We start from the raw sequence: 25,370 nt of genomic DNA, 5'->3' as shown, positions 1-25,370 counted from the left end.
TGAAAGTTGTTTAATCCCATAATATAATAATTAGAATTTATAATATACTAATATTATAATAAATAATATAAATGAATAATAAAAATAATAATAATAAAAACTCCAACAGCTGCTTCTGAGCCAATAGCAGCTACAGCTAGTTGGCAGCCAAAGACCAAGGCAGGTTGGAGCACTGCAACATGTCCAGCCCACCCTGGAAGAATTTGGGGCATTCCAGTCCAGGAGGTCAATGGCCAAGCAGCAGGCCAATAAAATAACCCGATTTATTGAGCAGTTCCTTTTAGTTGGAGGGGCATCCTTCTCCATGATTGAAGGCGAGCCTTTCAAACAATTGATGGCGGCTGTGGCTCCACAATACACAGTTCCCTCATGTTCCACTTTCAGTAGGAATATTGTCCCCTCACTGTATCAGTCCTGTGTTTCAGCAGTGAAAGAGGAGCTTTCCGAGGCTGCTGGTCAGTGTGTTCAGTTCACAACAGATTTGTGGAGCGCATCTAGTGGGCAGCATGTCTTTATTTCCTTGACAGCACACTGGTGGCAGCCCGGTGTGTCTAAGAAAGCTGCTGCAGCAGGCTACTGATCATTCCTTCTCCATGCAGAAGTGATGGATGAAAAGCACACTTCTGAAAATATTCTGCATGCAATAAGAAAAATCGTTTGCCTTTGGGTGGGAGCAGAGGCGGGCTCCAATGTTGAAGTGGGTTTTGTGGTAACTGATGGAGGTGCAAACATGGTGAAAGCGCTGCAAGATGGGTGAAAGCGCTGCGCAGCCCACATCATCCATCTCGTAGTCTTGGCAGCAATATCAGAAAGAGGAAGTCATTTAGCAGCAGTAGTTCTGTCAAGCTGCAGAAAGATCGCTGGACACTCCACCACCGTGTTAAGGCTAGCCAACTTTTGGGGGAAGACCAAGAGAGGGCAGGTCTTCCTGTCCACTGTCTATGACAAGATGTCAGTACGCGGTGGAACTCCACTTTAGATATGCTGGAGAGGTTTTTGGAGCAGCAAAGGGCAATCCATAATCTTGCCTCAGAGCACAATATTGGGATTACATCTTCATTGAATAGGGAGGATTGGACAGTGATCGCCCAGCTAGTGGCCGTCCTTAAACCATTCAGGGATGCCAAAGAAAATTTAAGCTGAAACACTGCCAGTCTGGCCCATCTCATCTTGGCAGCTAGATGGATGTGTTCATTGAGAACCGTGAAGCTGTTCAAGGTGGCACTCTACATCCTGACCTAACAGCCATAGTCAGGAAGCTGAAGGATCTGCTAAAAGTATGCCTTTGCAAACGCATGGAGGAAAGTCCCAAAATGATGCTAGCGTGCCTTTGTGATCCAAGGATTAAGGGAAAGCTAGCAATCAAATTCCATGTTCTTAGTAGCTACCGGGAGCAATTGGTTTAAAACGTTCGTGACTGGCAGCGTAAAAGGGGAATGCTGTCTGAGGAGGGAGAGGTGCAGGAGGAGGAAGAGATGATGATGTCTGCTACTCCTAGCAGCAGCATCTGCAACAGTGCCGCAAGAAGCGCAACACAGCTGAGTGGAGCAGCTGCGTTTTGGGAAGAAACACTTGGGAGTATTGTTGGACCATCTGACAGAGCTAGCAGCAGAAAGGATAGTAGTGCTGCTGAAATGGTCAAACTTTACCTCTGTGAAGTTCCTGCTGTGCCTAATGTTGGCTACTGGGATGAAAAGAATAGTGTGTGGCCTGCACTCTCATGGGTTGCGCAGCAGCTACTATCATGTTCACCAACCACTGTTCAAAGTGAGCTCGTGTTTTCTATGACTGCAAATATAGTGCACAGTGCTCACGCATGGCACCTGCCGAAGTCTGGGTACCCAGGTCTTAGCTTGGAAAGTTAATTTTCCCAAATGATAAAGGTAGTTTCTCCCTCCTGACTGCGTCTATTCGTGTTAGTCCGCTGCCAAATGTCATGGACTGACAGTGTTTGGATGCTTTGCCCTGGGGGTGAAACAGGTGAGTGGGTCACCAATTCCCCACTCATTCACCCTTTCCATTTTTCAATCATCTACTTCTTCTTTGTAAATCTTGCCTTTTCCTTCCTTTCATTTTATTTTTTTTTTTCATCTGATTCACAACCAACCAAATATAACACACATATACACAATTCACAAGGATCTTTCCTGTTATTTGCCCTGGCCCTCAGTGGCGTCGGCAGGGGGGAGGCAGAGAGGGGGCCATGGTCCCCTACATCATGCTGTGCCCCCGTGTGCCCCCCCAATCGAAACACCACCCTTTTTTTGTGCAGCCGTGATAGACATGGAGGAGAGAGGTGCCGAGCGGTCGCTCAGGAATAAGTTCTCAGCAACCGTCGGGCTTCTCACTCTCCTCCGCGAGGCCTCTGTCCTGGTCACGGTGCCGGCATTTCATGACATCATATTCTGGCACACAGCAGTGAAGCAGCGAGCACCACACCAGAGCAGCGAGACAGAGGCCTTGTGCTCATGCCGCAGAACTTCTACAAGGTAAGTGAACTTCAAAGGGGGGAGAGGGTAGTTAGTGAGAAGAAGATAGGGAGAAGGGAGTGATACAGGGGAGAGGGGGTAGATAGGAGGGAGTAGATGCGAAGATTTTTTTTGTGTTCACAAAGATGAACACAAAGACGAACACAAAGACAAACACAAAGACTTCGCCGGCACCCAAGTCTACTAAATAACATGTTTATAACATGGCATTCGAACTATATTACATGAAGACCAGTATGAAAAGTGCAATATGTTCACATCCAACTTGTACAAATGCCAGTTACTTAACTTTTTCTTTTGCAATCGGTGCCAAGGTGAAAATCTGATTGGGTGATTGTGATCGCTCTACCTGTCCAATTCATGTAGGAGGATTAGAGGAGATCTTTTGCTTTTTCAGTGGTTTCTTCAATTATTTTGTTGCATGTATATTTGAAATATATATATATATATATATATATATATATATATATATATATATATATATATAACATATACAAACCCTGCTGTTTTAAAAAGCACATTTAGTTTATTATTTACTGAATAAGCTGTACTTTTATTTCAAGCATGATAATTTCATATACACTGGATTTCATGTTCCATATGTGTAACAATAATTTTAAATTTGTAAAACTACTCCACTCTGCATTTGTTTTCAATTTTTCTGAAAGTTTTCATTTTTTCTGGAACAAAACTGTTATTTCCCATGGCTTCAAAATTTCCGGAAATTTTTAATCTCTAGCTGCTTCCATTACAGCACTGGAGTAACTATAGGTCTATTGTGTGTGAGCATGGGTGTGTACTTGTGTGTGTGAGCATGCATGTGTACTTGTGTGTGTGTGTCAACATGTATGTGTAAGTGATGTGAGATGGGGTGTGTGTAATTTGTGTCAGTGTGTTTACATTTGTTATATGTTGGAAGGGGGAGCAAAGGTCAAAGGAACAGTTTTTTAGGGGGCTTTGTTTAAGCCCTGAAAGGGTCTTACCAGTCTGATGTTGTTGGTGCGGCTTGGTTACTATAACAACTGCAAATTTGTTAATAACGCTCTGTGTCACAGTGTGGGAAAGCTATTTACTTACTAACCTGTCTGAGGTAAAAATGTAGGCGACATAATCTTTCAATCCGGCCACTAAAACCCCAGTTACCAATGCCAAAAGCACTGTGGACAAAAAAAGACAAAGAGAGAATTATTTTGCCAGCAGATACCTTTAGAATGGCAAAAACAAAACAGAGTCATGTTTGCAACAGCTTGTAAACTATCTTACTGTGAAGTCAGTATCATGTCATCCCATCGAATCATATACTGCATTTATCTCCATTCAACTAACCTCCTCTATGTGATCTTGTGAACACGACAATGATGGGTACAGTCAATACTGATACACACCTGACAGACCCTGAGGCAACCAAATAGTCCAATCTCTTTTTTACCATAAGTAAGTTAGTCTTATCTTAAGGGAGCTAGAAAATAGTGTTCCATCCCATTTACCTCTTCCCCTGCTTCTACTGAGGTTAGTTGTGCTTCCTTTGATTTCAAAGGGTTCTCAACTCTTGTATATGTAAGTGCATTAAAGTGCATGCATGGGCAGCGTACATCAATGCCTGCTTCAGTTGGTATAGGAGAGGGAAATGGGGCATAAGTCTCACTTTCTAGCTCCCTAAAAACTGAAAGACATAACGCCAAATACAGTATTAATTTGAGGCTATTCAAAAAGCACAGTGATGTGTCTCCAAGGTCAGTTTTACATACATAAAGGTGGAATCCCATAGTTTTTTAGTTTTCACGGCACAGGAATGCAGGGGGGGTTAGGTTACAGTGTGCAAGCACCTGAGAGGAAGCTCCTGGTGTGTTGTGGGGTGCAAGAGGGAGGGAATGTATTTATGTTACGTATGTAAGTATGCGTGTCAGGATCCACAGGGATTATCCTCGCCTCAGAGCTACAGCCTTGTGTTCCTGGCCTTGTACATCGAGCCACTGATTTACTGCATCTAAGCTGTCTTCTGTGTTTGACCTTTGCACTCCAATCTCATTCTAGTGTTTGTTCCTTGGTACCCCGCTGATCATGATATTCAGGTTTCTGACCTTTGGCTTGGACTCTGCCTATTTTTGGGATCATCCTTTGTGACGTGCATTGGACAATGCAATAGACCAGCATGAAATGCGATCTGAATGCTTGGTTGCATAGGGAGAGGTATTAGCAGTAGAGAGAGGGATATGCTTATGTTGTTGTACAGAGCACTGTGAAACCTTAATTGGGAGTATTGTGTACAGTACTGGAGAAAATATCTCCAGAAGGATATACCTTATTTGCTCGATTATAAGACAAGGTTTTTTCCAGAGCAAATGAAAAATATAATCGGGGTCGTCTTATAATCAGACCTCAAATAGGTCTGACTTTGAGACTAAGATCCAGATCCCCCGCAGAGCTGCAGGGGGTCTGGATCCTCCTGTCTTATAACCCCCCCCCACCCAACTTACCGGTGCTTCTGAGTCCCCGGTGCGTAGCCGGGGCAAAGGGTAGAGAGTTCCCCGTGATCTCTGACAGCCAGGGAAGGTCTGCGCGATGGACGCATGCTATTACTTCAGAAAAACTGCAGTAATTTTTTCGTAAGGGGCAGACAACCCCCTTCCGGCTGCAGCGGCCGGCTTCAAAAATATCCGAAATGGCACATGGGGGGAAGAATTACCAGATTTGGAAAAAAAGATCGTTTTGAAATAGCAAAACGCTACCTGTACTTACTGCCCCGTAACGTGCAGAAAAAAGCAAAAAACATAAAAACATTGGGTATTTCTAAACTCAGGACGAATAGTAGAATCTATTTAGCAGGTTTTTTCATTACCTTTTATAGATGAGTAAAAGATTTTTCAACTAAAATTTTCACCATATTTTATACTTTTTTTAATAGTAAATAATATGATACAATCAAAACAATGTCATCTACAAAAAAACAATATATAACTTGTGTAGGTTCAGTAAACGGGTAAGAAGGAAATTACAGCTAAACATGAACAGCGCAGAAATGTTAAAACGGCCATTGTCACGAAGGGTACAAAAAATAAAATCAGCCATTGTCACGAAGGGGTGAAAAAAAAAAATAGTTCACATAGTTTACATGAATTAACATTTACTGGTAAAACTTTTTCATAGAGGGTCGTCTTATATTCAGGCTTTTTCTTTTTTTTCATAAATTAATATTCAGATTTTGGGGGGTCGTCTTATAATCGAGCAAATACGGTAGATACTCTGGAAAAAGTTCATATAAAAGCTACTAAACTGGTTCATGGATTGCAGGATAAAACTTACCAGGAAAGATAAAGAATCTTAACATATATAGCCTTAAAGAAAGATGTGACAGGGAATATGATAGAAATGTTGAATACATAAAGGGAATCAACATGATAAAGCAAGAGAGTTTATTAAAATGTCAGTGAAATATTACTTTACTGAGTCCTGGATGCATTGAAAAGCCTTCTTGCAGAAGTAATAGAGGTTAATACAGTGAAGGAGTTTAAGCAAGCATGGGATAGGCATAAGGCTTAGCTAAATATAAGAAAAAGTATTTAAAGGTTGAGCCAAATGGTCTGCCATCACTTTCTTTGTTTCTATGTTGTCCTGTTGCCGCACCCAACTTCTGTTGCAGTTCAACCTACTTAATCTCCCTTATACATTCAATTCCCTTCTTCGTCCTATCATAACTACCCCTTCCACTGACCTTACCGCCTCGGGCTTTGCCACATTGTTCAATAATAAAATTGAAACAGATGTGCTATAGCTGCACAGTTCCCCCCTCCTGCCCTTGCCATCCCTGGGACTCTGCAGCCTACCATACACTGGACTCTTCTTCCTCTTCTACATTAAACCGTTTCTCTCATCACTGAAGACGAGGTTCTTCTTCATTCCTCTTGTCCAACCAAGTCTTTTTCATCTACTCTTGTCTCTACACTAACTAATATCTTCAACCATCTTCAAATATGCTACCATAGCGACTGATCTGTCCAGCAACTGTCCCATCTCTCTTCTTACTTGCATCTCCAAGCTTCTTGAAAGAATTGTTTATAGTCCAAATTGTTTTGACTCCAAATCCCTACTTGACCCTCTTCAATCTGGATTCCTCTCTCAAATTTTTACCAAGACCGCTCTTACTAAAATCCTCTTCGTTGCCAAGTTCAAGTGCCAATACTCTATGCTAATCCTTCTTGACCTCTCTGTTGCCTTTGACATTGTGGACCACCCTCTTCTCCTAAAAACTCTTCATGATCTTGGTCTCTGTGATACCACTCTCTACTGGTTCATATTCTACCTTTCTAACGGTATAACATCTCCCTCTCCGCTAACACTTCTCTTCCCCTCTCAGTTGGCGTACCCCGAGGCTCCTTTCTAGGACCCATTCAATTCTCACTTACACTACCTTTGCAATCTTTGCAATCGCATCTCAATATTTGACTTTCAATACCATATGTATGCCAATGACACACAGCTCCACCTATCCTCTTCTTATGTCCCTTTGCCTTAGATTGTGTAACTAACTGCCTTGCCTCCATCTCTAACTGGATGTCTGCGCATTTCCCTAAACTCAATTTCTCCAAAACCAAACTTCTCATCTTCCATGCCTCCAATGCTAACATTGCCTCAACAGTTTCCCTCAATGTCAATGGTGCAATCATCTCCTTGTCCCCTCACATTTGTTTTCGTGTCACCCTTGATTCAGACCTCGCATTCAGCCCCCACATCTAGTCTCAAAACCCTGCTGTCTCTATCTCAAAAACATTTCCCACATTCCAGATGCCACTAAGGCTCCTGTCCATGCCCTCCTTATCGCCCGCCTTGACTATTGTAACAGTGTCTTAACTTGTCTCCCCATACCCATTTTGCCTCTCTCCAATCCACCAGGAACGCTGCTGCCAGACTTATCTTCCTCACCAATTGCTTTACTAAGTCAGTATCTTCACTGGCTGGCTGTGCTCTTCAGGATTAATTTCAAAATCCTGACTCTAGCTTTCAATGCTTTACATAGTGGTTCCCCTACTTACATCTCCTCACTAACCTCAAAATACACTAATAACAAGGCTTGTGCATTAGATAATCGATATTTAACCAAACAGGTGCACTACTAATATCCTTAACATTACACGAAACCTATAACTCTAAGTCTAAGCTTATTTTGAGTTTTTGACCCACTTTCTTTCATCCTTATACCTTCCACCAGTCCCGAATTAACCAGGACAGTCGTTTTTTTCCCAGTCCTGACCTGTCAAATTTGGGTAAAGTAGGTATGCAAATGTAGGTAAAATAAATAAATATAATAACTTTAATAACTTTAAAAATATAATAAGTAATGAACACCTTATTTTTACTAACACCTATTAAATTGAAAAGTAGATACATTAAAAATAGATTTTTAACCAAACCGGTGCACTACTACTATCTTTAACCTTACATTAACTCTTTAACTCTATTTCTAAGCTTATTTTGAGTTTTTGACCCAGTTTCTTCCATTCACATACCTGCCAACAGTGCTAATTTACTACTTGTTATGTCCTATGTACCCATTGTACAGCACTGTGTTTATATATTTATATAATAATCAATAATATTAAGTTTTAGCTGTCAGTTGGATCCTGTTCCGTTGCACCCCTCTGCTGTTGGTAACTCAGTGTCTTGGCCTACCGGAAAGTGGTTCTTTACTCTTCTTGTCTGAGAACAGCTACGTAACTCAGGATCAGTCTGTATAATTTACTCTCACAAAGTGACACATACTCAGGTACAGTTATTCTGTTCAGTATACGTAGTACAGAATACATGAAAGATGTCATCTTTTATCTTTACTAGATAACTTGATAGTATATACCCAAGATAAGAAGGCCACAAGATCTCATTAGCTTCTAATTTACAGGAAATCCTTGTCTAATGTCACATGTTGCCTTGTCAACAAAGAATGCACATTAAAGTGCATTGTTAGTACTTTAATGTGCATTTATTAAACCTGTAAAAATTCATTTATGATATGTGTTTGTCTGAATATTTCTCCTGCAAGCTAGGGTGCAGGAAAAGAAACAGATCCATTTAGCGGACTCTGCAAAATTCCTCAATGCATTTTCAAGTGGGACCACAAGAAAATTTAAAGGAACTTATCATATGCATCAAAGTGAATACAATGACTGTGATGTCTCTATAAAGAACTAATTTTATATGAATACTCACCAAATAAATGAATACCTAAATGAGACATAATTATTTTAAGGTTGTATTACCGCATACCTGTGCATATAAGAGAGACTTTAGTAGAGAGTTTGGCCTGGCTGATATCTCCAGCACCTAAAGCATTTCCTATCCTGACACAGGCAGCCACTGAGAAACCCATAGGTATCTGTGTTGGAAAAAGCCATTTTTATCAGTAACGCTAAAATATTAACATTAGCAGTATATCGGATTAAATCAATTAAACTGGAAACTAACATTCCCCACATTTTGCTCCTCCCAGCTTCAATTCTACATATAAAACCATGACAAAAAAAGCTAAACAAAAGAAGGGAACTGAAGTATGGATACCCCCCCCCTCAGGATTTATGTGCTTATTTGGTGCTTGGTACGATTCTTAAATGTGGAGGTTGTCTGTCAAGATTTCACATTTTCACAAGGTTTGGGACAGTTTGGTTTGAGGATTTTTTTTGAGGATAGTACCAAAATCTCTAAAAGCTAACTTTGTGATGATCTCACTGAACCCTTGGGTTATCCTACTCACCATGTAAACTGCTGTTGCCAACTCCATCATTATCGCCTGTGCTCCAAGTTCCACCACACTTATAAGACCTACAGGGAATGAAGAACTGTATATATATCATATGTGTCACTTTCACAAGTAAATTATGTTAGATGGAGTTGAAAAATAGTTTTGCTCACTGCTCAGACCTAAGTTTCCACTTCAGAAAATACAAAATGACACTGCAGGGATTCATGCCAACGATTCCACTGCAGATGATCATTCAAAGCTTCTCCCGCTTCAAAAATCAAAATAAGAATTACACATTTGAAAAATGTAGCAAAAACAGAAAAGATAAATATTTAAAACAACAAAGGGGAATGTAAATCCTGGGGGCAGTGATTATTAATGTATTTATTTATAAAAGTATGGTGATATTCTCTGAATGATTCGAATCCCTGTAAGATCCGCATCCTTGTAAGAATTGAATCATTTGAATCATTGAATCATATGACTCATTTGAATCATATGCATCATTTGAATCATATGAATCATTTGAATCATTTGAATCATATGAATCATATGAATCATATGAATGATTGAACGACTCTCTGACTCTATGAGTCATCTTTCCTTTGTGAATTAATGAGCCGTAACCTGATCCCAGAGTCTGTGTCTGAGTGCTCTGCAGATGACTCGCTCTAGGATCAGGTTACAACTGCATGATTCACAGACTGAACTGCTACAAATGAATCGTTCAGTCTACTGAACCGATTCATCTGGATCACTAAAAAGATTCCGATCAAATGAACGATTCTTTCATGATCCGGACATCACTACTCAGTACAGAAAATACATAAATACATTTTCCCCAGCAAAAATAAAAAAACTAGACACACTGCTGTGAAATTAAATCCCATGCTGATACCACACAAAATGATACAAAAGACACATACCCAGTTATCTAAAAAAGATTAAAATTATAAAATAATAAAATTATATATATATATATATATATATATATATATATTGCTTTTGGGGTCAATTTGCACAGCAAAAGATCTTGAAACTAACCTGCCAAGAAGCCTCCCAATTCAAAGCTCCACAATTCTATACAGACCATGAGCATGCTGGGAATGGCTAGACGGATGAAGGAACCCCACTCCTGCAGGCAATCTCTAGACCACCCTAAGAAGAAAGAAGCATAATAAGACCATAAAGGACAACTTTCACAATAGACCTCTGTTCCACTGTATTGATCATTTAGGGTTCTATTACCTCAATACACCCACATTCTGCCCTAGTACTCTTATTTTGAAAGAACATAATGTTTCTAAGCATTAAATCCTACTGTGCATATATATATAAGCAAATATTCAAACGATACTTCATTTGAGCTTTACATCCCAAAAAATCATATAAAGCCTCTTTTAGCATGGGAGAAAGAAAAACATGTACAATCGTTTTCTATATAGAAACACGGAATTTGACAGCAGAAAAGAACCAATCCGCACATCTACAGTGCTGTAAGATTTGCCCTTCTCGATAACTTCTATTTTTGCTTATTTGTAACATTTAAATGCTTCAGATCTTCCACCTTACTTTAATATAAGATAAACACAACATGAGTAAACACAAAATGCAGTTTTTAACCCTTTCACTGTTATGCCATTTCCCACCCTGGTGCTAAGGCAATTTTGAGAATTTTGCTGCAGCTCACGTTTAAACGCCTTGTTGGGGGTCTGTAGCTGCTTAGATGCCTGAGATAATAAGCCTTGGGGGTCTTCAAGATATTTTTTGGTAAATGTGAGGGGCAACTCTCCCATGGATACCGTTTTTGCACATTGTCTTTCTTTTTGTGAAATCGTGAACACTGACCTTAATTGAGGGAAGTGAGGTCTGTAGTAGAGCCCTGCGCGGGACTGCTTTTTGAATCCCGCTTCCGCCCGCTCCCACTGTTTTGAATCCCGCTCCCGCAATGTGGGTGTTCCGCTCCCGGCCGCTCCCGCCCGCTCCCGCCACATTTGTGGCCAAACCCGCCCGCTCCCGCCACATTTGTGGCCAATCACGCCCGCCCGCAGCCCCAGCCCCGCGGGACCCGCCTCCCAATGCAGTCCTCTAGTCTGTAGTTCTTCACATGTTACACTGGGTACTTTTGTGACTTCCTGGTTGATATGCCCTTGGTAGGCAGACCACTCAAATAAGAATTACACATTTCTTGTTTAATCTGGCCCCTTCTTCAAAGAGCCAAGGTAGTCCTTTATGGTCTTCTCGACATTAGGCACTGAATAGGACTGAGCTGTTTAATCTGGCCCCTTCTTCAAAGAGCCAAGGTAGTCCTTTATGGTCTTCTCGACATTAGGCACTGAATAGGACTGAGCTGCATAGATGCCGGTGCAAGTTCCAACAACAGAGCCAAGGACTGCAGAAGCCCTAAGTTTGGCAACGACAGATAATGGCTCTCCAAGAGGTTTAAACATGGCTTTCCAACCCTCTCCAGACATATAGATATAGGGTTGGATAGCTTTTTTCCGTCTATATATTAAGTGCATTTTTTTACAGTTATCAACATTAAACTATAGCTACCAAACTCGAATTTACTTAAATGAGTTGCCATTGGCTTGTTCTACAAGGAATATCTACAGTGTTGCAGACCTTTGTATTACCTGCAAAAAGACATACCTTACCATTAAGACCTTTTGTAATATATCTAATAAAATATTTAAAATGTATGGGTCACAATATTGACTTTTTAGGTACCCACAAGTAACAAGATTTCCCTCTGAATATACACCATTAAATATAACCCTCAGTCTGCAATCACTAAACCCATGCCCTATAATTGTGAGTCCCCCCCCCTCAAAGATTTTAGTTTGTTTGGAATTGAATTGTTTACGTTATAGGTCACATTAAAGGAGAAAAAATAAATTGTATCATTACATCTTTATTGTCATGTTTGCAGTTCTTATACAACTAATCCTAATCTGAAACAAAAAGTGTATAATGGCTTGACCACTGATAAGAAACTGTCTGATAGCTTGACTTCAGTTATATTGTGGGGTGCACTAAATGAGTTAAGGACCAATCACAGCTGAATAAGGACATAGCAAAAAGACAAAAACTGCCCTGTTAATGCAAACATAGTAAAAAAACCTTGGTCCTAAATGGGTTAATAGGTAAGTTGTTTACCTTACGCACGTTTCTAAGACATTATTTATTTTACTTCACATGGCGTGTGACATGGTCACAAATTGTACAACCAGTTATGAAGGTGTATAGTAAATTATTTATGATTTTTTATTGTTACAAATGATCACTCACCTCCCCAAGTATCCACATGCAGTTTTCTCACATATATATAGATGAAAAGCAGGGAAGACATTGTGATCTGAGAAAATGTATTTGCCCAAGCTGAGCCCCTAAAGGAAAACAAACCACAAACAATCTTAGGCTGAACCCGCCAACACATTATTTCTAACTTATCTGAGGTGTGCACCTAATAATATTTCAATACCATTCCCAGCTATAGATCATACAAATAAATCTAGTTTTTATTTCCATACCCTGTGCAGGATTTGGGGACATCCTGTCAGTAAAAGTGAGTCTTTAACAACTACTCATAATAATATATCCTCAAGATATGTAAAAGATGCAAAGAAACAGAAGAATGAAGCAAATGTTAGCAGTATAAAAGATGACCCCCCCATTGTTTCCAATTTTACTTAGGATTTCTACCACAAATTAGGGGCCACTGATAAAAAAACACACAGGATGCTCAACAGCATCCTATGAGGAGAATACCCTTCATGCATAGGTTACATACCACACTATTTTGCCCCACCTCCTTAGCTAAGTTAACCCCCAGGTTGTTTTTTTATTTTTTGTACCCTTCGTGCTCAAGATGGTTTTAAAACTTTTACAATGCTCGTGTTTAGCTATAATTTTCTCCACAGAAGTTATACCGCATTTGCTCAATTATAAGATGAGCCTGATTATAAGACGACCCCCCAAAATATTAATATTAATTTAGGAAAAAAAGAAAAAGCCTCAATATAAGAATACCCTATGAGAAAAGTTTTACTAGTAAATATTAATTCACATGTAAACTGTAATTTCATATTTAATAGACTGAGAAAAATTATTTTTTGTCTTTATTTCCTTTATTTTCCACACTGCCTCTGTTATGCATCTCCCCCCCAGAAATTCCTTATACCCCTATATGCCACTCTGTCTTCCTGATATGCCACTCTGCCTTTCAGATATACCTTTTAACCCCTATTTGCCACTCTGCCCCCAGATATGCCATATACACCCCTATATGCCACTCTGCCTCCCTGACATGCCTTTTAACCCACCATATGCCACTGTGCCTCCAGAAAACCATCATACCCCCCAACTTACTAGTGCATCCCTAGACTTCCCTGTGCTTCAGACTCCCTGGTGTCTAGTGGGGGCAGCCAGTGGGGGAGGCCTGTTCGATGCTGCTGGCCGGTATTTCCACTGGGGCTTCTATGAACCGGAAGGTCACGTGATGCCGGCGCTCCGTCATAGAAGCCGCAAGAGGAAGTGCCGGCAGCAGCAGAGGCTGTCAGAGGGGTGGATCCAGGTCCTCTGCAGAGCTGCGGGGGGAACTAGATCTTAGTCTTGTAGTCAGACCTCTAGTTGAGGTCTGATTATAAGACGACCTTGAATATAAGATGAGGGACATTTTTCAGAGCATTGGAAAAAAACTCATCTTACAATTGACCAAATACGGTATATTGTTTTTTTTGGGACAAGAAGGGATTTCTTCAGATACCATTTTTTGATCATATCATCTAATTTCTTATAAAAAAAACCCCATCCATTTATTCATATTTTTTTTTACTTTCCTACTCCCTTACTCCCTTTAACTTGCCTAGAGCTGCCATTCTAGCTGCCCACACACACCCCATGTGTAAACACTATAAAAACATAGTAACACAAAAAATAGTGTAGTATGTTTTATACTACACTATTTTTTGTGTTATTATGTTTTTTATAGTGTTTACACATGGGGTGTGTGTGGGCAGCTAGAATGGCAGCTCTAGGCAAGTTAAAGGGAGTAAGGGAGTAAGAAAGTGAAAGAGTAAGCGAGTAAGAGGGAGAATGTGTAAGTGTGTGTGTTAGCATGAGCTTTTATGTTAGAGGGGGTGAGTGTAGTATGAGTGTGTGTTAGTGTGAATATTTGTGTGTTTTAGTGCATATATGTGTATGTTGTGTTGCTGCTAGCTTCGTCTTTCTGATTCCTGGATTTTGGATACCGATAACACTGACCTCTGGCTTTGGACACAGATTCTGCTGACCTCTGGCTCCCTGACCCTAGCATTTGGATTCCAATACAGATGAATTCTGGCTTCATGTCACTCGACTTGGCTTCTAAGTTGATTGCTTTCGGCTATCCACAAAAGGCTCTGTTTCCAAGCTTGATTTCTTCCAGTGTGTCCTAGCAAGTATGACCATCTCTGCATACTGGGCTCTGCTATACCACGTGAGTACATACCTTACAAACCTCCGCTCAAAGAAGCCTCGGCGGAAGTGCCGGCATCGGAGGTTGTCAGTGCGCCGGTAGCCATATACACCAGGGAGTCTGGGGTGCATTGGAAGTCGGGGGGCATTTATATGGGGCATAAAGCATATCTGGGAGGGCAGAGTGGCATATCTTGGGGTCAGAGTGTCATATCAGGGAAGCAGAGGGGAATATCTATAAGTGCATTACGAATTAAGGGGGACCTTAAAATGGCTATTGGTTTTCCAAATTTCTGTATATATATATATATAACCTATGCTGACTAACTGCATAATAGATACCAAAACACTGTTTTACCATTCCACTAGTGTAGTTTTTCTTTTTTTTAAAAAAGTTTCTTTAAAATAGCACCAAACTTTTAGGGTGCGGACCATAATCGGGTGCGGCCTATATTGGAGCCAATATGGTATATGTATATATATTTTTGTGACAGAATGTGTGGTATACATAAAATATGTAAAAGAGGCAAACGGATGGTAAATAAACACTGCAGCATCAATCAATATAATACCTTGATTTTTACATCCTGCTTTAAATGTTATTACCTAGCCCAGTTCTAGAGCCCATGCTTGTTGAGCTTGATGGAGTTTGTTTTTGAATCAATGGCATCAACTTAACAAAGAGTAGCTTTTATGAAGACTCACAGCTGAGATCAATTTGAAGGCACCCAATTAACACATTTGCAACTAAAACCCAGCAAATGAACAGGACTCAAAAATATGATATTTAAAAGTAAAATGACTTACACAACTCCGAGATTTAAGGTGTATAGCAAGATAGCATTGGCAGAAGCATTTAAAATATTTACAACAGCACCAGTGAAAACCTGAGGCCATATTATACCCTGAAAAACACAACATGACACAGAAAAACAATTGAGTAAAAAGTCATTAACCCCTTTGTGTCAAAAGCGGTTTTAACATTTCTGCGGTGCTCATGTTTAGCTGTATTTTTCTTCTTTCTCATTTACCCCACACAAGTTATATATTGTTTTTTTTCAGGACAAGAAGAGCTTTATTTAGATGACATTGTTTTGATTGTATCATATCATTTATCATTAAAAAGGTATAAAATATTATGGAAAATTTAGAAAAAAAATTCTGACTTTTACTTAAACATCTTTTACTCATCTATAAAAGCTAATCAAAAAACCTGCTAAATAGATTCTACTGTTTGTCCTGAGTTTAGAAATACCCAATGTTTTTATGTTTTTTTGCTTTTTTTCTGCACGTTATGGAGCGTTGTGTTATTTCAAAACCATTTTTCCAAATCTGGTAATTCTTCCCCATGAGCTATTTCGGGTATCTTTTAAGTCGGTCAATACAATTTACCCTATCAAACCATGTATTTTTGAAGACTAGACACTCCAGGGTGTTTTAACTCTACCAGCAGTCTGTTTCAAACTTTGTAGTAGTCATTGTTTTGCGTTTTTTTTCACACACATTTTACCTAATGCATGAATTAACAGGCCTGGTATATGCCACTGTCACACAACACCCCAATATGTGTTTAGCAACATGCCCAGAGTACAGTGATACCCCCATGCATGGGTTTGCCTTGCTGGGGAAAAAGATTGAGGCAAACATTTTCAATGTTGAACTTTCTTTGGTGATCCTGTGCCCATGCCCTATTTGGTACATCAGACGTGACCTCAGGGGGCGTGCAGGAACTGGTTTGCTAGGGTGTGTCCTGTGAAAAGCACGTATCTTAAGGGGTGCATGGAAGTTAGATGCTGGTTCCCAAGTACGTTCTTCTGGACTGTATCCCTTCCAATTCCCCAAGTACTCCAGCCTTCCATACCGTAGACATGAGTCCAATATATCTTCTACTTCAAACTAGTCTGATCCCTGCACAGTGATGGGAGGAGGATATGTTTGTGGCTTCCTATGGTGAGGATCTGGAGTCCATCTTTTCAGAAGGGATACATGGAAAGTCGGATGGATTCGACAAGTGTCAGGGAGGTCTAGACGAACCGCAGTTGTACCGTATACAGCCATGATAGGGAAAGGACCAAGGTACTTGGGATTGAGTTTCTTTGTTGGTCCGGGAAGTTTTATATGTGCTGAAGACAGCCACACCTTATCACCTACTAGATATCGTGGTGCAGGTTTTCTACTTTTGTCTGCAAATCATTTATAGTCCAGTTGTGCCTTTTGTAAGTGGTTCTGTAGGGTATGGAATCCCTGTTGAATGAGTTGGAGCCGAATGACAGCAAGAGGAACCGTAGAAGAACGAGGCAAGTCAACGTGAAACTTCGGGTCATAACCGTAATTGGCCTTAAAAGGAGTCATCCGAATAGAACTCTATAACTGATTATTGTGAGTGAATTCCGCCAATGGTAACATTTATAAAGTATAGCAACGGAGATACTGTTCCAGGATTTGATTGGTTCTCTCGATTTGCCCGTTGGTTTGTGGATGATAAGCGGAGGACAACAGCCTTTTGAGTTGTAAATCGAGATTAATTGTACCCCTCTGTCAGATAGAATGGACCTGGGAATACCATGAAGGCAAAAGACATGACGTATGACTAGATCAGCTGTTTCCGTAGCGGTTGGTAAGTAGAGAACAGGAATGAAGTGGGCCATCGTAGTGAGACGATCAATCACTACCATGATGGTGTTGTGTTGTTTGGATACAGGCAGATCGACTATGAAATCAACTGTAACTTCCTCCCATGGCCGTGTTGGTATGGCCAGTGGTTTTGGCCGTCTGTGTTTTTGCTCTGGCACAGGTATCACAGGACTTAACGTATGAGATGATGTCTTGTCTCATTTTAGGCCACCAGAAAGACCTACTGGCGAGTTCATGGGTCTTTCTCACTCCTCCATGTCCGGCTAGCGTGTGGTCATGTACCGCATTGAGAACATCGGTTCTGACCTGAACGGGAACATAAATCAGATCGTCTTTAAAAAGGAGTTCATTCTCAGAATGGAAGGAAATGTTTGGTATAGAAGGAGATAAAGTGTCACTGTGGTTCTGGATATCCCTGAGGAGAGACGTCTATACCGCAAGGAAATGACTAGCAGGAAGGATAGTCTCTTGTCTCTGTGCTTTTTTCTTGGTCTTCGTAGAGCCTAGATAAAGCATCAGGCTCTGTCACACCGACATCCAGACACTCACACCAGGACAGGCTCTGCCACACTGACACCCAAACACACACACCAGGACAGGCTCTGCCACACCTACACCCAAACACATACCAGGACAGGCTCTGCCACATCGACACCCAAACACACACATCAGGACAAGCTCTGCCACACCAACACCCAAACACATACCAGGACAGGCTCTGCCACACCAACACCTATACACCTCCCTCCAGGACAGGCTCTGCTACACTGATAACCAAAAACCCACAAACAGCAGAACACAATCTACATCACAGACATCTACATCAGGGTGGATTTTTCACACTGCATTGTCGTTTATACCCCCTTAGTGTTTTTACCCCTTGTGTATTGATGCCCCAGCCAGTACCCTTTTAGTATAGATTAATATGGTGCCCCCACAACCTTGTATGATCGCCTCCAGCCATCACTATTTGTATTAATGCCCCCAGCAAGCCCCTCCCTTTATTATTGATTTATGTGATGGCCCCATCGCGTTGAAGTAAAGACTACGATTGAAACATGATTTCAAAATTACAGCTGAACTGGCAGTTTCGTTAATATTAGACCCTGCTGTCGATATATATTAATATTAGTCCCTGCTGCCGATATAGAATAATATTAGTCCCTGCTACCTGATTTGCAGGTATACATAAATAATGTATGGAAATATGGCATAGCAGATATGGATCTACAGAATAACACAAAAAACAAGCTTTGCAGGTATAGATCAATTGGAATTCACATAAAAACACAGCATTAAAGGTATATTTAATATCCCCTAAATTACAGGCATAGATCACAGGTTGCACACCCCAAAGCCAGCCCTGGCGTCCACACTGCCCACATAGAACCTGACCAGCACCCAGACTACTATTGTTGATTTGTTTTTGGTCAGCAAATTCGTCTCCTGAGGAAGCCAGGACAGCACCTGGTGAAACGCATAGAGAGGCTGATTTTATCTTCATCCATTCATATCACCACTTACCAGAGGATTCCTTGTGGACTGCCTTTGCTTTCATGCTGTTGTAGCCCATTTTGTGAGCCATCACCTCTTGAAAGTTGCTCCAATAAACAGGGGCCACACTTTTTACTTACTTTACTGTGCCATAGTATTAATTCTTTTATACAGATCATTGGAAAGGACTGCATTTTAGATTGTCTTGGATACGATTTTTTTCACATTGTTTAACCCTGCGCTTCCCTACCTGTATACATTACAGCACCCAGATAACCCACATAAGATTTGCCATCTTTGTCCCCAAATAGCCCAGCACAAGTCAACTGTGTCCCCAAACAGCCTGGCCTGTGCCATCTTTGTCCCATATATACCCTGCCTGTGCCATCTTGGTCCCCAAGGCTCAAACATCCTGCTAGTGCCATCTTTTTGCCCTTCCACAATTATAAATCTATGATACACACAAACACTTTTACAGTCACCCACTAATTCACACTTTCATTCAGACAATTCATCCACATATTAACTCATGTTCTCCCTAATTCAGACATTTCATCCACATATTAACTCATGCTCTCCCTCATTCAGACAACTCATCCACATATTAACTAATGCTCTCCCTCATTCAGACAATACATCCGCATATTAACTCATGCTCTCCCTCATTCAGACAATTCATTCACATATTAACTCATGCTCTCCCTCATACAGACAACTCATGCTCTCCCTCATTCAGACATTTCATATGAACTCATGCTCTCCCTCATTCAGACAACTCATCCACATATTAACTCATGCTCTCCCTCATTCACACCATTCATCCACATATTAACTCATGCTCTCCCTCATTCACACAATTCATCCACATATTAACTCATGCTCTCCCTCATTCACACAATTCATCCACATATTAACGCATGCTCTCCCTCATTCACACAATGCATCCACACATTAATTCACACTCTTTACTTATTGCAATATTCTTACTACCCTCTTCCTCACTATCTACCCCCTCTCCCTCCCTTATTACTTTCTACCCTCTCTCCCCCTTTCTATCTACCCCTTCTCCCTCCCTTATCACTTTCTACCCCCTCTCCCCCCTTTGTAGTTCTCTTACCTTTAGGTCCAGCGATGGGAGCACAAGGCTTCAGTCTTCCTGCTCTGCTGCCGTGCCCGCTGCTTCACTGCTGAGCACCAAAATATGAGGTCATATTCCGGCACTCAGCATGAAAGTAGAGGTCTCGCGGAGGAGAATGGGGGGCGCCGAGCGGTTGCAATGTGACTAGCGCTATGGTGTTATTTTTGTATTTAGGCAGGTTAGTATGTCACATACATCCCACACTGGCTGTCAGGGTTCCACCCTGCCACCCTGTACTTTGTGATGATTATTTGCATGCCTTGCAAACGCCAGAGGCCACTCTTCGGTATGTGGAACCTGGGAATCATATCATCTGACCAGCTGCACTGGCTTCCCTTGGTGTTTACCCTTTTTCCATAAATAGCTGCTCATCACCTCAGTTACTGCCTTTACATTGTAGTGTAAGTAGCCTTCTGCTGTGGCTTTGTATCCTGGTCCTGTATTTCTCCTAGCAGTTTCCTACTGATCGATCATTTGGTTCTGATCTGGCTTGGTTGTGACCATTCTCCTGGATACCTAATTTGGCTTGTCGACTGTGTCCTTCTGTTACTGACACGGCTTGTTTTTGACAGTGACATTGGCAGTGACTCGGAGCATTCATTGATCAGATACGCAATCAAAATGTATACGCTCTAATACCTATCTTAATAAGAACAATGTGCATGTGACAATGTTGATGCATACCTGATTTTGTAAGTACCGCGTCTGCAACTGGTAAAGAAATACAGCCTAAAATAACAATGAAAAGACTATTGAATACCAAAAGACACCAACATAAAATAGGATGCAGTTACATTAACATAATACAGTTCATAGTTTATTCCTTATTTCCGTAGGAAGATAATTTATTTCTCTTAAATGCTCTGGAGAATTGTATTTTAGAGAAAATCAAGAACAGGTGGCAGTAAACAAATTTAGTAGTTGAACTGTTAACTAGCAATTATACACCGTTGATATATTTCACAACCTAAATCTTTAAAAATCTTTATGGTTATCCAAGGACCGCAGCCAACTGAGGCAAACGTATAGAGAAATAGCTCCATCTTCCCAAGGGCAATCTGAATCCAACCAAGCCAGAATTACTAACATACCATAATTTATTCTGCCTGAAAATACCCATCTACAAGTAGAGCACTCAAAACGGGTCTAGTGCAGCAGATGTCATTTATAATGACGGTATGACGAAATACCTTCACTCCAGAGGAGCTGAGGTGTAAATCACGCATCTCCACCTGGTGGCAGAGGGCCCAATACAGACAACCAGGTTGTGGCTTATTGCATGTTAGGTGATACTCGCCTCTCCAGATCTGATCCTCCTGAGCTTTACATGTTGCACAGCCTGTTGGTTTCCTCCCAACTACATTTCAAGTTTGGAAACTACACAATCCCAATTCGGGTCCTAGGCACTACAGTACAAGATCTTGTGTGGGGCATATCAGGCTAGTTGTACTTTGACATCTCTCCACACCGCAGGAAAACAAGGGACAGTATTGGCGCGCAAGGGACAGCTCAATGCCATATTGTTCTCAGAGTGGCTGTTACTGCCTGGAGGCTATATTTGCTGTTAAAGAACACTGCCTGTAGTCTTTTGCTGGAATTATCTTACTCTATATGTGTTTGATTTGTCGTGCTCCCCTTTTGTATATAATTTGCTTTTTTTAATCACATCAGCAAAGCTATGTGCTGGAGTCTTTAACCAAGCAATGTCTTCTATTACCTGCCCATGTGGAGTGTGGGAAACCAAAGAAAATTGTGCACACATGATGCCCTCTCTTTATTAATACCCTATGTTGGCTTTTCAGCATATTTGGCCTCTTGTGACCCCAATGGTAGATACATTTATTTTAGACATAACTATAAACTCAGGATGCTTCTCGTTAATGTCTACACTCTGAACTACCCTAACCCCCCTTTTTTTTGTTTCCTTACTTAGTCCAACTGCTTAACTTAACTTCTTTACGTATAGGGGGTGACTTCAATAGTATTGATAATTCCTCCTTGGATAGGAGTGGAGCTGCGGTGTCAAGCCCGGCCGGGAACACCTACCTCGCTGCGGGGGCCGTCGCCTCAGAGCGCGATCCCCACCGGCAGACCTCCTCACGACGTGGCCGCACGGTCCCCGAACCGTGCGCCACGCAGAGTATCGGGTCCGGCGTCGCGATCGGACCTCCTGATCACGGCGCGGCACTACCTCGTGGCAGGCCGCGCTCCCGGACTCCCGGTCTGCGGGCACGAAGTGCCGAGCATGCGCCGCGCACCCGGAGAGGAGGGGGGCGGGGCTTAACCCCGTTGATACAAACTCCCTCTCCAACAGCCACCAGAGGGAGGGGGAGGAGATAGACTCAGCTCTGTCTCCCTCCACTCAGGTGTATCAAGGGGAGGGAGACAGGCACTGTGGGTGGGAGGAGTACAGGTGATAGGGGGTGGAAGCCTAATTACCTGCCCCTATATAAACTCCCCCAGCCTCTACACCAGTGCTTCTTTGTTAAGCTCCAAGTGTTGCTTGTACCTCTCTAGAGTATTCGTATCCTTGGTATCCTGACCTGACCTTTCGTATTCCGTTTATGCTGTCTGCTGCCTGCCTTGACCTTTGGACCGTGACCCCGACTATTCTCCTGGATTTGCCCCTCTTTTGTACCTCGCTCCTGGACTCTGTATAGTGGTGCCAGCGCCACGCTCCGCACCCCCTTACCTGACAAAACAAAGAAGCCCTTATGGAGCCTGCAGGCGCTGCTGATGCGCTCCACACCTTGACCCAACAGATTACGGCTATGGCCCAAAACCTGATGGACCTACAGGAGAATCAACTCCTGCTCCGCCAACAGTTACAAGTTGTCCAAGGGGCCATACCCCAACCACCCCCCGATGTTCTCCCCGTACCCATTGGGGAACCAGTGGTGGAAGGGGCTGGGGCCCACCCTGAACCCCCTGTTCGGTTGCCTGCTGTCTTTGACGGAGAACGCACCAAGTACCGGGCGTTCGTGTCATCGTGTGAGTTGTTGTTCGCGTTAAAGCCTCGCACTTCTGCCACGGACTATGTCAAGGTGCGTTCAGCTATCTCCCTCCTGTCCAATGGCCCCATGATCTGGGCCCATCACCTATTGCTCACGCAACACCCTGCATTAGAGACCTGGGTACTGTTCCGCCAGGCCATGGACGGTTTATATGCTGACCCCCACAGAAGGGGGACTGCTGAGAACCTCCTCCACAACCTCCGGCAAGGTCGCAAGCCGGTGGAGGACTACATCTCGGAGTTCCGGAGCCTGGCCACAGAGACCCGGTGGAACGAACCTGCTCTGCTCCACCAGTTCCGCCTCGGGTTGGCGGAGTCCCTGAAAGATGAACTAGCCAGGATGGATCCTCCGGCCACCCTGGATGCCATGATTCACGCGGTCACCCAATTGGACCGCCGTCTCCGGGAACGTCGCCTAGAGCGGGGTCCTCCTCCTCTCTCTCGTTCAGGCTTCCCCAACCGTCCTCCGACTGCGACTCCGAGTCCTTCCTCTGATGATGCTGTGGAACCCATGCAAATCGGGGTGGCAAGAGGACCCCTGTCGACAGCCGAAAGAACCAAACGGGGGAACGAGAACCTCTGTATGTATTGCGAGAAGCCGGGGCACTTGGTCCGTGTATGTCCACTAGCACCGCCTCGAGGTAAGGCCACGTACGTACCTCTTTATGTCTCAACGGGGCTGCCTCTCATCTCTCCGTTCCTGTGTTGTTGCAGTGGGGCGGTAAGTCCGTACCCCTACACGCCATCCTGGATTCCGGGGCCAGCGAGAACTTTCTGGACACTGACCTAGCCCACCGCCTTCACACCCCCACACGTCTCCGGGACCCACCTCTCGAAGTCCGGCTGGTGGACGGGAGACCGATATCATCAGGGCCGGTTACCTCCGAGACTCTCCCTCTCCGCCTTACCGTCGGAACGTCACAACAAGAGACAGTGGTCCTCAACCTTGTCCACACCCCCACGTACCCTCTCATCCTGGGTCTTCCCTGGCTCTGTAAACACGATCCAGCAATAAAGTGGTCTTCAGGAAAAGTCACTTTTTGTTCGACCTTTTGTATGCAACATTGTATTGCGGGGGCTGCGCTCTCCCTTCTCGAGCTTTCGTCGACTCCTTCAGCTGGGGATTCTATGTTACCCGCCCCATACCGTGGTTTTGCCTCCGTTTTTGACCCTAAGGAAGCTGAACGTCTTCCACCACACAGACCATACGACTGTCCTATCGATCTCCTCCCGGGGGCTCCCATACCGTTCGGTCGTATCTTTCCCCTCTCGGAACCCGAACTCAAGATCCTCAAGGAGTACATCGAGGACAACCTGGGGAGAGGCTTCATCCGACCTTCCACTTCCCCGGCCGGTGCCGGGATCTTCTTCGTAGGAAAGAAAGATGGAGGACTCCGACCTTGCGTCGACTACAGAGAATTGAACCACATCACCATCAAAAACAAGTATCCCCTGCCTCTGATTCCCGAACTCATGGACCGCCTACGGGGGGCGCAAGTGTACTCCAAGCTGGATCTACTGGGCACCTATAACCTGGTTCGCATCCGGAAGGGGGACGAATGGAAGACAGCCTTTCGTACCAGATACGGACATTACAAGTACCGAGTCATGCCGTTTGGTCTCTCCAATTCACCAGCCACGTTTCAGCGTTTCCTCAACGACTTGTTCAGGGACGTGCTGGACTCATGTGTTGTGGTCTACTTGGACGACATCCTCGTCTACTCATCCTCACTAGCAGAACACCGAAAGCACATGGCCCTGGTGCTGACTCGGCTCCACCAGAACCACCTATATGCCAAGCTGTCCAAATGCACCTTCGAAACCACCAGGGTGGAGTTCCTGGAGTTCATAATCACCCCTGGGAAGATAGAGATGGACCCCAGGAAGGTGATGGCGATCCAGCAATGGCCTGTCCCGAACTCGGTCAAGGCCGTCCAAAGATTCATCGTTTTCGCCAACTTCTACAGGCGGTTTATCAAGGGGTTCTTTCGCCTGGTCCTCCCCATCACCAGTCTCACCAAGAAACATACCAAGTTTCGGTGGACACCACCAGCACAAAAGGCGTTCGACATGCTGAAACAACAGTTCACCACAGCCCCCATCCTCGTGCTCCCAAATCCTCTGAAGGCCTACTGGTTGGAAGTGGATGCATTGGAGTCCGCTGTGGGTGCCGTTCTCTCACAGCGCCACGGAGCCCAAGACCTTCTCCATCCGGTCTCCTATTTCTCCAAACGACTCTCCCCGGCTGAGAGCAACTACAACGTGGGGGACCGGGAACTCCTCGCCATCAAGATGGCCTTGGAGGAGTGGCGGCACCTGTTGGAGGGAGCACAATACACCATCACCGTGTTCACCGATCATCGCAACTTGGAATATCTTCGTACAGCCAAAAGACTCTGCCCTCGGCAAGCCCGA

At 43.1% G+C, this 25,370-nt stretch overlaps 1 protein-coding gene across 1 annotated transcript in view; it reads right to left on the bottom strand.

Annotated features, from left to right (window-relative positions):
• The window catches only part of LOC128473705 (multidrug and toxin extrusion protein 2-like), a 57,462-nt gene that overhangs the window by 15,892 nt on the left and 16,200 nt on the right, over window positions 1-25,370 (bottom strand). Inside the window, exons 6-12 of the mRNA XM_053455958.1 lie at window positions 20,627-20,671; window positions 15,484-15,581; window positions 12,511-12,608; window positions 10,264-10,377; window positions 9,232-9,299; window positions 8,748-8,856; window positions 3,571-3,646 (exon numbers count right to left, since the gene is read on the bottom strand). Coding sequence (XP_053311933.1) covers window positions 3,571-3,646; window positions 8,748-8,856; window positions 9,232-9,299; window positions 10,264-10,377; window positions 12,511-12,608; window positions 15,484-15,581; window positions 20,627-20,671 — 608 coding nt within the window. The remainder of the gene's footprint in view (window positions 1-3,570; window positions 3,647-8,747; window positions 8,857-9,231; window positions 9,300-10,263; window positions 10,378-12,510; window positions 12,609-15,483; window positions 15,582-20,626; window positions 20,672-25,370) is intronic.

Source organism: Spea bombifrons, chromosome 2 (genome assembly GCF_027358695.1).
Source record: "Spea bombifrons isolate aSpeBom1 chromosome 2, aSpeBom1.2.pri, whole genome shotgun sequence".
Lineage (NCBI taxonomy): Eukaryota > Metazoa > Chordata > Amphibia > Anura > Pelobatidae > Spea > Spea bombifrons.
Note: the sequence above shows the minus strand (reverse complement) of the source record. Positions and strands in the feature narration are given on the sequence as shown.